The sequence below is a fragment of the Urocitellus parryii genome, chromosome 2 (assembly GCF_045843805.1).
Source record: "Urocitellus parryii isolate mUroPar1 chromosome 2, mUroPar1.hap1, whole genome shotgun sequence".
Classification (NCBI taxonomy): domain Eukaryota; kingdom Metazoa; phylum Chordata; class Mammalia; order Rodentia; family Sciuridae; genus Urocitellus; species Urocitellus parryii.
This window is the reverse complement of record NC_135532.1, coordinates 69,110,205-69,126,545: the sequence shown is the minus strand read 5'-3', so window position 1 is coordinate 69,126,545 and position 16,341 is coordinate 69,110,205. Positions and strand designations below refer to the sequence as shown.

Sequence of the window (16,341 nt, the reverse complement as noted above, 5' to 3'; positions counted from 1 at the left end):
TAATAGAAATTTTAGGAGAAATAGTTACCTTTTTTCCTTTATTCTTAAACATATGGCAGAAAATGTAAATTTTATAGCTTTGTTTATTATTGTAGTTTTTAGTGGCTAAATTATCAGTGATTTCTGATTTATTAACAAGTTTCACTATGAAATGGATCATACAGGTGACCGAGGAAATATGTCGACATCTTCTAGACCAGTCTTGACATCAGGAAAATCAGAACTGTCCTCTAAACACAGCAGATCACTGAAACCTGATGGACGCATGAGCCGGACTACCACTGACCAAAAGAAGCCAAGGGGTACAGAAGGTTTATCTGCTAGTGAATCCCTTATGTTAAAGTCAGATGCTGCAAAGTTGAGATCTGACTCCCATAGTAGGTCATTGTCTCCCAACCATAACACTTTGCAGACACTAAAGTCTGATGGGAGGATGTCTTCCAGCTTCAGAGCTGAATCTCCAGGACCAGGTTCTCGGTCATCATCTCCTAAGCCAAAGACTCTCCCAACCAACAGATCTAGCCCATCTAGTGCTAGTTCTCCACGCTCATCCTCACCACAAGATAAAAATCTACCTCAAAAAAGCACTGCTCCTGTTAAGACAAAACTTGATCCTCCTCGGGAACGTTCCAAATCAGACTCTTACACACTTGATCCAGACACCCTCCGCAAGAAGAAAATGCCCCTAACAGAGCCATTAAGGGGACGATCTACATCACCAAAACCAAAATCAGTACCAAAGGATTCTAAAGACTCCCCTGGATCTGAAAATAGAGCTCCCTCTCCCCATGTAGTGCAGGAAAACCTCCACAGTGAGGTAGTTGAAGTCTGTACTTCAAGTACTTTGAAAACAAATAGTCTGACAGATAGCACCTGTGATGAAAGCGAATTTAAGAGTGTGGATGAGGGTTCAAATAAAGTTCATTTCAGCATAGGAAAAGCACCACTGAAAGATGAACAGGAAATGAGAGCATCCCCCAAAATAAGTCGAAAATGTGCTAACAGACACACTAGGCCCAAAAAAGAAAAATCTAGTTTTCTTTTCAAAGGAGATGGATCCAAACCTTTAGAGCCAGCCAAGCAAGCCATGTCTCCATCTGTGGCTGAGTGTGCCAGAGCAGTGTTTGCCTCTTTTCTGTGGCATGAAGGCATAGTACATGATGCAATGGCTTGTTCTTCTTTCCTAAAATTTAATCCTGAACTTTCCAAAGAGCATGCTCCTATTAGGAGTAGTTTAAATAGTCAACAACCCACAGAGGAAAAAGAAACCAAGTTAAAAAATAGACACTCACTGGAAATATCATCTGCACTGAATATGTTTAATATTGCACCTCATGGACCAGATATATCTAAGATGGGAAGCATCAACAAAAATAAGGTGTTGTCTATGCTTAAGGAACCACCTCTGCATGAAAAATGTGAGGATGGGAAAACGGAAGCCACTTTTGAAATGTCCATGCATCATACCGTGAAGTCTAAGTCTCCCCTTCCCTTAACTTTACAACACTTAGTGGCTTTTTGGGAAGATATCTCTTTGGCTACTATCAAAGCTGCTTCCCAGAATATGATTTTTCCAAGTCCTGGTTCATGTGCAGTTCTTAAAAAGAAAGAGTGTGAAAAAGAAAATAAGAAGACCAAAAAGGAGAAAAAGAAAAAAGAAAAGACAGAAGTTAGGCCTAGGGGCAATTTGTTTGGTGAGATGGCCCAACTAGCAGTAGGAGGACCAGAGAAAGATACCATCTGCGAGCTCTGTGGAGAATCACATCCATACCCAGTGACCTATCACATGAGACAAGCTCACCCAGGTAAATGACATTATTAAATATATATATATATATAAATACTTTAATTTTTAATGAACTAGATCATTTCTAACTTCAGCTTCTCTATGAATTATGTCAAAGTATATGACAACATTTGTCCAGAACTTATAGTATCTGATACTGTCATTTTTATATAATAATAGGCTTTGTGAAAAATGGGTAGAGAAATTCGAATAGTGTGCTGATCAGGCAATATAATATTACTTCATTTCAGTGTAGTAAATTTTAAAATATTGTTTATTTTCTAAATATGTATTGTGTTGTCCAAAGGATGTCATTAAGAAATCACACAACAGAAATAATAACATGTTCAAACACAGAGGTATGATCCCAGAGTTAGATGTCCTTCGATTTTCGTATTTCCTGTTCAAAATTGCGAACTAAATGGATTCTACTGATTTCTTAGGGCTTTCCCTGTTAAAATGATATAAGTTCTTTTATGAGAAAACTGCACTTTAGGAAAATATAAGAATTTCTATAGCATTAATCAATATTTCAAAATTCACCTAGAAGAACTAAGATTAACTTGCTTCCTCTTTCTTCATATTATACCCCAAAAGTTTTATAAATTTAATTCCTGAAAATATGTCATTCTTACATAATATTTTATGTTTGTTTTGTCTATTTTTATTGACATTCTTAAGTAAATCTAAAGGTTACCAGATACTGTATTTCTTTTAATCTGCTCATCTAGAAATGGAGTATCTAACATTTGGCCATTATTTAATTAATTGTTTTTGGTCAAGCATGCTATTTTTTTTCTAATGTAGTTAATAGCCTCAAAAAATAATCAGCTGCTTACTTTTGCTTACTTTGAGAAGGTAAATTTGTCATTAATATATAATAAGGGTCAAACTATTAAAAACCCTTGTAATATTTATTATTTTTGTTACTGTTTCAAGGTTGTGGCCGGTATGCTGGTGGACAAGGTTACAATAGCATTGGGCATTTTTGTGGAGGATGGGCTGGTAACTGTGGTGATGGTGGCATAGGAGGAAGCACTTGGTATCTGGTTTGTGACCGCTGTAGAGAAAAATACCTCCGTGAAAAACAGGCTGCAGCAAGGGAGAAGGTATTTTTCAATCCATTGTGGTTTTTAATGTTGATGATATTTATATACCATATAAGGCACTGGGTTTGTGGCTCAGTGGTAGAGCACTTGCCTAGCACATGTGAGGCACTGGGTTCAATCCTCAGCACCACATAAAATTAAATAAATAAAGGCATTTAGTCCATATACAACTAAAAAAAAGAATCTCTTTATAATCATACATTCAATCAGTTCCATATGGGATTTTTTTAAAGATCAACTTATGAGCTCTTTATAACAGAAATAATATGCAAATTTAATATTTGTACTGGGTCAGCTATTTTTAATTTAAAAGATAAATTATGTCTTATGATAATACAAGATAACTAACCTATGGGACATATACCTCATTGACTCATAGGAGTCCTGGAAATTCAAGATCATTCCCACTAATGGCCTACTAAACCATGGAATTTTGTTGAATGCCCCTCTCGCCCCCCTCGCCACACATATATTGCTGGTTTCTTTAAACTGTATTTAGATTTAATGAGTTAGATTTTAAATTTCCCCAAGGATAGAAAGGAAATATAGTTTGTGTATAATATAAAGTAGTTTCATCAGTTCAGGAGAAGCATAAAGTGAATGCTGGTTTGGTAATCATTATTATTTCTAAATAGTTTTAGAAGTGTTTAATAAATTTTAAAAGAAATTCAAGGACTAGAGTCGTAGCTCAGTGGGAGAGTGCTTGCCTAGCATGTGTGAAGCACAGGGTTCAATTCTCAGGACCACATATAAATAAATAAAGATCTATTGACAACTAAAAAAATACATTTAAAAAAAAAGAAATTCAAAATACATAGTCTAACAAATTAAAAATTTAAGTATAAGTAGGAGAAAACCACTTCAGTTTCTTCTTTGCCAGGTCAAACAATCTAGGAGAAAGCCAATGCAAGTCAAGACCCCTCGTGCCTTGCCCACTATGGAAGCTCACCAGGTCATCAAAGCCAATGCCCTCTTCCTCCTGTCCCTGAGCAGTGCTGCGGAACCAAGCATTCTGTGTTACCACCCTGCAAAACCGTTCCAGTCACAGCTGCCCAGTGTGAAAGAGGGCATTTCTGAGGATCTTCCTGTGAAAATGCCTTGTCTTTACCTTCAGACCTTAGCTAGGTAATAAGATTTGTCTGTGTGTGTGTAGTGTGTATGTGAGTGAGTGTGTGTGTGTGTGTGTTTCACTACCTTTGGATTAACAGCTACTGTTAATTAACTGATATCAAAAGGTAGTTCTGTATTTCCTTTGATGATAGGGAACAACATAAGCAATTGTGCAAAGTAAAGAATCCTCCAGGAATTTATTTTCTGTGTTGCCTTTAATGGTTTCTGAGTTTCCTTGGCTGGCCTATGATTGGTAGGATATTCATGTTATGGGAATAAGTATTTAATGGAAATACTTTGTCAATTTGTAATTACTACAAATATAGAATATGTATTAGTAAGATAGTAACTATGTTTTATTCTCTGATAAGCTGACTTCAGTCTATTAATAGGGGGAAATGCTAACGTAGAAAGAAACTAATGTTTCCCTCTAGTAATCTTTCAGTTTTAAAATTATTCATTTGGTTAACATTAAATAAGTACCAAGTAGATATCAGCTTTGTGCTAGGTTCCAAAGACCCTGAAATTAATACAATAAAATCCTGACTTCTGGAATTTTCACACTCTTGTGGGAAGATAAACATGTCATCAGAACATTTACAATGTCATGTGAGGCATACTCTGTTAGAGCATAAAAGAAGGAAAACCCTTGAATCTTCCCAAAGAAATCAGGACAGGCTTGCCACAAAGTCTAATCCTTTAGTAGAGTCTTATAGAATAAATAGATATCCATCAGGTGATTGGAGGACAGTGATTTCTGGCAGAGTATCCCAAGTGAATAAAGACAAATGAAATTGCTACACATTTGAGGAGTCACAGGATTGTTAAAGGATTGGTTGCTGGTGGAAAATAGTGAAATACTGCTTAAAAGAGTGAACCCAGGTAATGTGGACTTCTGTAGCTCATGCTAAAGTTGCATTTGATTCTGTAGGCAGAAGAACCAGTGGAAGAATTTTAAACAGGGAAATATATGAAGGGTTTGCAATTAAAAAGTCACTTTGTGAAATGTGAAAACTAATATGAGAATTGGAAGAAAGGGCATAAACACAGATGGAGAGACTTGTTAATAGTGTATTATTTTCCTACATGGGACTTGGTGTTACGGCCTATACTGTCACACATTACACACTGACACTCCAAAACAGTCTTTCATATTTCAAATTCAGATTTTCTTTATTAGCTGACAGATGAAAATTTTAAGATATTGCCTACAGTTTCAATTTAGAAAGTGTTGTCCTCTTTTTATAGCAGAGTTGTATGTTTTTTAGAAATGTTTATAGTTACTATTGCAATAGGGCAAATAGAAAAGGAAACAGAAAATGTGAGACTGAGTACATTTGAGTCCAAGGTAGAAATCATCAGGCATGCCAAATACCACCTATGTATAGCCTCAGGTAGACCATTTACTGGACTTGGGTTAGTAATAATTTGTTCCAATCTGAAAAAGAATGAATCAATTTTTAAAATGTAAAATATTATAATATAGAATAATTATAGATTTTATACTTTTAGCTGTCTGGGGATAGGACATCTCCTAAACCATGGAACATTTCATATACCTAATATTTTCCAAATTTGACTCATATATGTTTCTTCCCCAAAAGCTACCACATGTATTTCGAATAGTCCATGCAACAAATTCTGTGAGCCTGCACTATGGCATTGATGATAGGGAATGAGAAGAAAGAATGGTTGTGAAGGGAAACCTAGCATCATAGGCCTTAATGATTAATGATGGTTGATCATTACGGCACTGAGATATTCTAACCTAAGCTCCTGGATGGAAGATGGAAATATTCTTGATAGAAAAGAAAATGGGTTCAATTCTGGATTTAAAGTGTTTGTTTTACCTGGAATATCTATATGTAAAATTATCAGACTTTTATTACTACCTGCTTACATCTATCATTCTTTTAATACTTAACCTTTAATTGTAGATTCACATATGCTGCTTTGCGTTTTTTAAAGGAGATTAAAAATGAAGAGGATCTGTGCTGCCATCATACTCTTAAGTTCTTGGGTTTTATTTAATACAGGCATCATCATGAAAATTTTGTGGGCTATCAAGATGACAACCTATTCCAGGATGAAATGAGATATCTGCGTTCAACATCTGTACCTGCTCCTTATATATCAGTAACTCCTGATGCAATTCCTAATGTATTTGAAGAGCCAGAGAGCAATATGAAGTCTATGCCTCCAAGGTATTTTAGTTCTCTCTTCTCTATTTAATCACCAATATTTGGTGGAAGGAAAACTTTGAATTAAAAAAAGAATGTTCTAGATCTTTAATACAACCTTCTGTTTCAGCAGGGACAGTGAGTCACTGTGGAGTAGTATGAAAAAGCATGCTTGTATGAATAAAGCAAGGTCCTTGACAGGAGAGGCAGACTAGCTTGAGAGAAAAGATCAACTAATGATGTAGTAAGAGATTATATTATAAGGTATCATACCATTTAATGTTATAGTTAGGCAAAGTAGGGAAAGGTTAACTTTGAGGCAGTACTCAGTCATTTCCTACGACAAGTGGCACTGAAAATAAATCTTAAAATGTCTTGGATTATTGCTTACAATGCCTCCTTTCTTAGGTATGGTAATGTCAAAGCAAAATGCTTCTTGAAAACTGAATAGAAGCATGTAGCCATAGTACACAAGGAAATTGAGGACCACTGAAACTATTTTAGAAGAGGAATTCCATGATAAAAATGCAGAAATAGTCTCGCAGCATCAATTGAAAAACAGATAAATTTAATCAAAGATTTCAGCTAGGTATATAGAATTGGATTATGTTTACAGTAGTTATGGAGGAATAAAGGAGATATTTTGTAGGAAAACAGTGAATGTGACCTGATTAACTGGATAATGAGAAAGATAAATTTAAGAGGACATCAGGATTTCAGTTATGTATAGCTGAACATATCACTGAAAAGAAAAATATTTGATGTAGGAAGAGCGAACATGCTGAATAAGATATGCCAATGTGTTAATACTATATAGTCATAATTATCATAAACTGAAATAATAGATACTTTAATAAGCATAATAGAACTTATATACCCAAATGAGTATTTTTCATTAAAATATTTGCAGCTTTTGCCCTCATGTGTGTGGATCACTCCTCAGTTTTTTGTGAGCTGCTCTTGACATTTTCTCCAAAGAGTATAGTGCAGGCTTTTAGATCTTTAAAGAAGATAACACCTTTTAGAAAGAGTGAGAAACCATTTTGAGACTAGTCTGATAAGTATGAGTCATTGACTTATTATTAATCTTTCAGTTCAAAGAGTATAAACTTCTAGCTAAAGATATGAAGTCAACTCCTCTTCAGCAAAAGAAGAATATTATTATAAGTATTCTCAAGCAGTGAAAAAATTGATAATGACATAAGTATAATAAAACATAAGCTCAGATGTGAAAATGAAATGAAAAGCAGAATGAAGTAAAAAGATATATTGCAGGGGCTGAGGCCAGGGCTCAGTGGTAGCGCACTTGCCTGGAGTGTGTGAGGCACTGGATTTGCTTCTCAGCATTGCATATAAATAAATAAAATAGAGACATATTTTATTTATTTATATGCAAGATATATCACAGAGTAAGAGAGCAGACCAACCATCAAATTAAAGTTATAAAACTAAGAAATTAATTAGAAGTGTTTATATAATCACAATGAGTAAAGAAAAAGGGACAGATTATAGCAATTAGAGTGGAAATAACAGATACAAACAGGATAATCCAATATAAGAATAACTGATGTCTTTGAAGTAGAAAACACAACTAATACAATAGAATATTTATCTAAAGCTTTAATATAAAAAGAATCTTCCTAAAAAGTACTGAATGATATTAGGAAAATTTTACTACATGTTACTATAAGAAATATCTTAAGTTACTGAAACTCCAGTGGGGGAAAAAAAGGATTTTTCAATTATCTGAGCAAGGCAAAACAAGTCATTTTGCAAAAGGAAAGTAAGACCCAAAACAGACTTTTGTATTATAACTTTGAAAGAAAGGATATCTCTAAAGCTTTATATTGTATTTTTTTTAGTTGTAGATGAACACAATATCTTTATTTTTATGTGATGCTGAGGATCGAACCCAGTGCTTCACATGTGTGTGGCAAGCGCTCTACCACTGAGCTACAGCCCTAGTCCTCATATTGTATTCTTTGTAAAAGCACTATTGTGCCACAGAATCCATAATTAATTATGAATCAATCAGATGAGTCAAATGGTTAATGAAAAGCATGTTTTAAAGACTATACAGTGTATAGTAAATATAAGATGGTACCAGAGCACATAAATGTAATATTTACAAAATCCTAAAGCAAAGAAACTGTGACCCAAGTATTTTATTTCCAGCTGGGTTGAGATATTTTCTGACATACAATGATTTGGGGCATGTAGCACCTTTGAGTTGTTCTTGAAAAAAACATCCTGACAACTCTTTGTTATTAAAGATGGTGAACAGTGAATCCATTAAATCAGTGTTTCTCAACTGGGGGTGATTTTTGCCTCATAGCTAACATCTGACAGTATTTAGAAACAGTTTTGTTTTCCACAACTGAGCTAATTCAACTAGTGAGTAGAAGCCAATGTTGCTAAACAAGATAGTCCTTACAACAAGGAATTACCTGACCCAGTGTACTCAGTTGTGTTATCAATGGCCATCTTTGCTTCCTCCCTTGGGTTTTGTTTTTTGTTTTGGTGTTTGAATTTTCTCAGAAGCATTATAATTTTTATAAGAACAGATCATTTTTTAAAAATTGATTCTTAACTCTTTTTAAGTTGATAAACTGCCTCTGAAAACAAGATAGTAAATCCAAATGTAAAATGAAGTATGCTAATGTATCCCACACACAGTCATTTTGGAACAAAGCAGCCAGACTGCCGTTCAGGCACATTTATCCCAGATGGTTATGTGCAGCATTCATATTCTATTTAAAACAAGAATTTCTGTCAGCTCAGAGAGGTGGTGAATAAATAAACCACCCAGGAAGTTAGCCACTTCTTAGAATATATATAAACTTGCAGGGAGTGGTAAGGATTCCAAGTTCAAGGTCAGTCTCAGCAACTTAGCATGGCCCTAACTCAAAAAAATAAAAAGGGCTAGGGGAGTGACTTATTAATTAAGCATACCAAAAAGAAAGAAAATATATAAGCTTACTGAGGGATATAGGATTTCACATCTGGCTTAAATGATGGAAATAAAACAACTCCAGAACTATAGGTGATCAAAAATGTCCCAATTTGAAGTGAGGTGACAGAAAAAAAGAGCACATGGAAGAATAGCTTGTAGATTTGTGCTTGAAAAATCAGAAAAGGAAAGTAGTTTAAAAAAAAAATCTCCAAAAGAAAGTTATATAGTCCTTTTAATAAAGTTTTAAGTATTTTAATGTTACTAAAATAAATAGCAAAACATCAGTTATTTAAGCCTGAATAAAAATTATTGCATTCTTATGGAGAATGTAGTTATAATAGAATGATAATGCCAAAATCAGTGTGACTTCTCATTATACTATGATATAGCTGTACTCTAAAATGAGCTTTGGGTAGCACTTCCCAAGAGTGAGAAACCTAATAGAACACTCAACTACCAAAAGAAAAATGCACTAAGTTTTGATTTTATTAGGATTGTGCATGAACACAACCATTTCCTTTCGTTCAGTACACTTATGATTATGTCTGCCTGTTTTCTCAGAGTATCTTGTCATGTGAGTTCCACCCCAGTGCTTTTGATTATAAAAGGATATTAGGATATTTGATAGCTTTTCTTTTTTGTTTAAAATGTAAAATTATTTTAGAAAATCAAAAACTTTAAGATACAGTTCTGAGATCAAAATTTTACTATATTTGTAAAGATTAAATTATGATATAAAGAGAAATCATCAAGTTGACTTTTAAGTTTGTTTCTTCACACAAATTCAGATTGAAATATTTGACTATACTATTGTAAAAGAAGTATAGTTACACTTTACTTTTTGTCTTAAGTTTTTACCTGTGTTCTTGATATATCTGCAGTTTGGAAACCAGTCCCATAACTGATACTGATCTGGCAAAGAGAACTGTCTTCCAAAGATCATACTCAGTTGTTGCTTCTGAATATGATAAACAACACTCCATTTTACCTGCACGAGTTAAAGCTATACCTAGAAGAAGAGTTAACAGTGGAGACACTGGTAAGTATATAGATAAAAAGAAAATTGAGTGATTCAACTACTGAACATAAAAAGAAAATTATTTTCTTTGCAGGTAATTTTAAAAGTGTAATATATGAAGGAAGCAAATGGATTAATTTCTAATTTGGGATAGACAATCTATGTGACCTGGCCATAACTGTGCCTCTCTAAGTTTTGCTTCTCAATTGGAGCAAATGTCCAAAGATCATTTAGTGATTATTCAAGAATAAATTGACCTTTACAGTCTTACTTGTAAAATATCAAAGCCAACTATTTGCTGCCATTAGCTCCTCCACCAAGCTTCAGTGAACCAGCAGTTCCTATGGCTTATAAATCATGGCTATCTCCTTACCCTCATAGAAAAATACAGCTCTTAAAGTTACCGTTACTCTGAGTAGATTAAAAAAAAAAAAGAATCTTGGCGATATGAGTAACCCTTAATCAGTAAATAATAATAATAATCTGTATAATCTGGACCAATTGCTGTCAGCAGCCTCAAATTAGTGCTGGGGATTCTGCCTAAAAAATACTGAAAGAAACCCAAGAGAAGAGGATATTAATGGTGATAATTTATTAGGTAAGCCATTTATAAAAATGAAGATTTGAAGTTAAAATAATAGGCAGATAATTATGTATCTTACTATTGAAGATCTTCAAGAAAATATTTTTAGAATCAATGATTTATAGGTTTGTTAACAAATATTTTGGAGCTTAATTATTGAGATATCTTTTATAAAGCAGTCTTAGAAAATTGTAGAGATGATGTGTAGATTCCATTTAGGGAAAATATAAATCACATAGCTTTTTACAAAGCGTGCACTTTGGATTCATCCATGGTTTCACCACCTCTACAAATAAATAGCTGTATACTTCTAGGAAAGTATGACATTTAATCTTTCTCAGCCTCAGTTTCTTTTTCAGTAGAAGTTGTAAACTAGTTATGATTTGTGTCATGTGCTTAAAAGTGCTATAATTGAATAAGCTAAATATTATTTTCAGTATTAAATATATTAATCAGATGCACCACCTATGAAAATTAATAATTTTTGTTTTTTTAACAGAAGTTGGTTCTTCCCTCTTGAGACATCCATCACCTGAGCTTTCCCGCCTAATCTCAGCCCATAGCTCTCTTTCCAAAGGAGAACGAAATTTCCAATGGCCAGTTTTAGCCTTTGTTATACAGCATCATGATCTAGAAGGTCTTGAAATAGCAATGAAACAGGCGTTAAGGAAATCTGCTTGTCGAGTTTTTGCTATGGAGGTATGAATACATTAATGAAGGTAGTGATTCACAGATCAAACAAATCACATGATGATTCTGTATTTAATGGTGCCATTTTTTAAAACCAAGTTAATTGCTTCAAATTAAAAGCCATTTGAAAAGCCTATTGAAAATATCAAGTGTTCACATCAAAACTAAACTCTAAAGTTTGTGGATATAAATTAATTTAGAATTCTGTGTTTAAGTACTCTAAGGAACTTTATTTCTGTATTACTTTATTATTTGAATCCTGAGATTTATCTTTTTTTAAGAAGCTTTTTATATTTAGAATATCATTTCATTAGAATCAAAAAATAATCATACAAAAAGGATGAGAAGTAGAACTTTTGATTTATAATTTTAGCAATAACTGCTTACCCAGATTTCCATTTTCTGGAATGATTAGATTACTGTATGTCACAGGCCTGAATATAGAAAATCTTTCTTCTTTATCATAAGTGTAATGAATAACTTGACACCTCATTGATGGGAATGATACAAGTATATTTAAGTAAAATGGTAGCTTGTGTAGAGCTTGAGAAATATTCTATTTAAATCCTAAACACAAATTAGAAAAAAATGTACTTGAGTAAATTAATATTAATATTAATATATTGATATTAATATAAATTAATATTAATATATTGATATTACTATAAATTAATATATATTTCCTCTGTTATATTTTTTAAAGGAAGACCAAAATTATTGACTATTTCAAGTTATTTGTGCTTTTAGTGAAACCAAGTTTAGGTTTCTATCATCTGACCTTGAAGCATATAGTCCATGAAGTTACTTCATTTCTGAGTAAGGAAGGTCCTACATTTTGTAACTCATGTACTTTTTTATTTTTATCTTGGACTCATTTGATCATTTATTCAGGCATTCAACTGGCTTCTGTGTAATGTCATCCAAACAACTTCTCTCCATGATATTCTGTGGCATTTTGTGGCTTCACTGACTCCTGCTCCAATAGAACCAGAGGAAGAAGAAGATGAAGAAAATAAAACAAATAAAGAAAATGCAGAACAAGTGAGATTTTATTTTTATTGTCCATATTTCTATATAAACTGAATAGAACACTCTTAAGTTAGTTTCATAATTTGTATGAAAGCATTCAGGGATTATCTAACCTGAAAAAAATGTGTAATATTTCAATGCCATGGACAAAGTATTAATAATACTTAGTGAAAGTTTTCTCTGTAGCACAGATGCTGTTAGTCACATCTCATTGAACACTACTATCATAAAGCAATCAACTGAAAGATGCATACTGTTATGGTACAACATATGATAGGTAAACAGAGCAACACTATTACATAGAGAATCAATAGCTGGGAAGACATTTATGTTCTAGCTCAATCACAGGAGTAAGTGTAAGGAAGTTTGCTAATGTGCAATTTAAACCCCAGAAAGGCCATGCCAGAGGAATATGGACCACATCTTAGCATTAAGAGCAATGCCTAAAGTCAAGAACACAACTGAAATAATATCAGTCCAACCAAGTTGAATGCTAATCCTTGGCAGAATATAGATGGCCTGCTCTCTCCCTGAAAGAACAAGATACAATAATCTTTAGAAAGAAAATACAAACCAGAACTTTTATGATGTGTAATCAATAGACATGCATTAAAGGAGGCAAAAAGTGATCATCTTTTACTTAGCTTACTGATGTAGTTCAAAAAGTTTGATGAGCTCACATTGGCAACAAGATGGAGACACAAACATAGTTTGCTATGGAGTAACAGCCTGTTGGAGAATGATTTGGCAAAAATCTAGAAAAAATTGGCATTAAAAATGATGCAGTAATTCTACTTTTTTGAGTTTTTCCTGTTGTGTATGCATGTGTGAAATAACGAATATACAAGTTGATTCTTTACAGAATTTAAAAAGATATATTTGTTTAGTTATAGTTGGACACAATACCTTTATTTTACTTATTTATTTTTTATGTGGTACTGAGGATCAAACCCAGCATCTTGCATGTGCTAGGCAAGTGCTCTACTGCTGAGTCACAACCCAGCCCCCATAATTTTTTATAAAAGCAAAAGATTGAAAACAAACCGAAATGACTATTGTGAAATAGACTGATGAAATAAATTGATATTTTTCTTTGTTGGAAGACTATACAGCAAGATAATATATATTACTACACTTGTAATATATAATGATCTCTAAGGTAAATTGTAAACTGTTTAAAAAGAAGAAGAAAATACAGAGAAATATGCTTAGAGTACTGCCATTTATGTAAATAATACTTATAAACCAGTTAGTAATATTGTATGCTGTAATAGGAATTACAAGTGTAGGTGACTGGCTTATCAGGATCAGGAGTCTCACTTTTTGTGGTATTTTTTTCATACCTTTCAAGTGTTTTATTATGATGTATATTACCTCAAAAGACTTGGATCATGGTAGGTAGTCTATAATAGTAGGCACTTTCATTATTAAGCAGTTTTGTTTCAGTTCAGCAAGTGTAAGGTACTTTGTGCAAAGTTATTGGAATAATTAAAATAACAATCACTACTTTCTAAGTACTTTGATGACCTAATGTGATATAAATGTGACATTATATTCTTTATAAAAGTAAGTACTTTATAGAAACATTTGTTGAAATTAGAAGAAGCTATTTTGGTTTAGGTGGAATGGGGTACATTATTCTTAAGTACATACCACAGAATAGATTTTAACCATGGTGTGTATAAGATTCTACAAATGGAAAAAACACCATGAGCAAAGACTGAAATATAAGTGTGAGTTTTAGAAATATGAATGCAGTCAAGAATTTGTTTGAAAAGAAAGTCATGTTTTTTTCAGTTGATTAAATGAACTTAAAATTTTTATATCATCTAAAAAAGCCTGGTTTTTTATTATTCAGTGGTAATTTTTAACTAAATCATCATAGTTTTTCCTAAAGTCTCTTTAAAAAGCAAGTGCCAGACCTATTAAAATAAGAAAAACCCTGGTGGTTCATTGGCCAGTTTGAACATTCAGATATTTTTGGCTTATATGTGTTTTTAAAAAATCAGCCTTTTAAAATAGATATGACTCTTCTTTTACAATAATTAACTGACAAACTTGCTTTTAATTTCTACCTTAGAAGGATCCATGAGTATGTGAATACCCTCTCTTAATTAAAGTGAAGTGCCTCACTCTGGACAGACATTCCCACATAATATCCATTGGCATGAGCTGTTGAACTCTGAACTCCAAGCCTGCGTCCTTTAATGGCCACAGCCCTCCCCTCCATACACATAAGCTCTCCGCTTCTCCCCATCAACTCCAATTTGGGGCCCACTTAGCTCTTGTACCTGTGTGCTTCATTCACCCCTGCTTTAAAACATATTTATTGCTCTGCTAAGATCCAGTTTTAACTAATTTCCTTTCTTTGGGAATTTGAAGTACTCTACTGTTTTCCATTATAAATGTTATTCCATAGGTAATAATATGAAAGACCTGACTGACATTAAATGCAGAATGAAATCCAGTCTGTCCCTCTTTCCAAGCTGTGGTTCTTCTGCCTTAAGGAAGGACCATTTTTGTCTTAATTCACATTAAAATCTCATAAAAATGTCATATGAACTAATGGTGACCTCAACTTCTAACATGTTATTTTCTCATATATAAATACATGCACAATTTATGCATATATACACATGCATATACATATAGATTGATTCTAATAATGATTTATGAATACCCTAGAACTGATGTGTATATATGCCACCTGTTTGCTGACTTTGTGAGCAGTCTTACTGCCTTTTCCCTAGAAATATTACAGATGTAATTAGATTGATGTTATTTATTGTATGTATTGGGTATAGTTTGAGTATATATAATATTCTTTTGTGAAGAAAGTTTTTTCTAGCATGTTATCTGATAGACTTACTTTCAATTTCTATTTTAGGAGAAAGATACAAGAGTGTGTGAACATCCACTCTCAGATATCGTGATTGCAGGAGAAGCTGCTCATCCATTACCACATACATTTCATCGTTTACTTCAGACAATCTCTGATCTTATGATGTCTCTCCCTAGTGGCAGTTCATTGCAGCAAATGGCCCTAAGGTAATTTTGTATAGATGTGTTCTAGATACTGTGGGAGAAGACATTTTATGGAGTATTCAAAATACTAAATGCTTGAAAAACATCTTTAAATTAGGTAAGAGTTTTAGGAATCCCTGTATTATGTTAAGTGATGTCTCCCTCCTTCCTGTCCTTAGCTCATACTATTTGCCCTTCTGTAAAATGTGAATAATATACTTCTTAGTGCTCTAAATGATCCTTTTAACAATCTCCCTCACTTTTCCCTATTTCCTATATCTTAGATCATGTTAATGTCACCAAAGAGAAGAAAAAAAAAGAAATCTCGTGAACCAAACCAAAATAGTGTTTTGACTTGAAAAAAATCTGAAGAAAAATGAATCCCAGTTACATGTAGTCAATTTTAAAACTACCCTAAGAAACAGACATAATGTTAAATTGGAATCTGTTGAAAGTTTGCATTACTTTTACATGTGAACCTATTATTAGGTCAATACACTGGACTTATGGATATAATTAAATCCGCATTTGTTTTATATAACAAATAAGTTAATGAAATGATTCAACTTCCCACATGCCTAATGATAAGACCAATGGAAGAGTGAGAATTTTGTCTCTTCATACAATGTTTGAACTGCAAGTTGCATTAGGCCCTAATGAATGAGTATGGAATTATAACAAATAAATTTGAGAAGCTGTTATAGTTGGTGTAACACTTGCCTATACAACAGACCCATTATCTTTCTTGCTTTTATCACTTTGATTTTCATATCTTAAATTTTCTATATTTAAAATGGGTGAACTTTTCTAGATATTATCTTATTCCAAAGAAATTACCTTTATTTCTCCAAAATAAAAA

The 16,341-nt window shown here is 33.1% G+C and overlaps 1 protein-coding gene across 4 annotated transcripts in view; it reads left to right on the top strand.

Annotated features, from left to right (window-relative positions):
* Mycbp2 (MYC binding protein 2) overlaps window positions 1–16,341 on the top strand; it is a 280,426-nt gene that overhangs the window by 231,145 nt on the left and 32,940 nt on the right. For all 4 annotated transcript variants that reach the window (XM_026407494.2, XM_026407493.2, XM_077795218.1 and 1 more), the window contains 8 exons: window positions 165–1,805; window positions 2,726–2,895; window positions 3,776–4,020; window positions 6,042–6,209; window positions 10,020–10,177; window positions 11,239–11,438; window positions 12,321–12,470; window positions 15,346–15,506. In XM_026407494.2, the coding sequence (XP_026263279.2) occupies window positions 165–1,805; window positions 2,726–2,895; window positions 3,776–4,020; window positions 6,042–6,209; window positions 10,020–10,177; window positions 11,239–11,438; window positions 12,321–12,470; window positions 15,346–15,506 (2,893 nt within the window). The remainder of the gene's footprint in view (window positions 1–164; window positions 1,806–2,725; window positions 2,896–3,775; window positions 4,021–6,041; window positions 6,210–10,019; window positions 10,178–11,238; window positions 11,439–12,320; window positions 12,471–15,345; window positions 15,507–16,341) is intronic.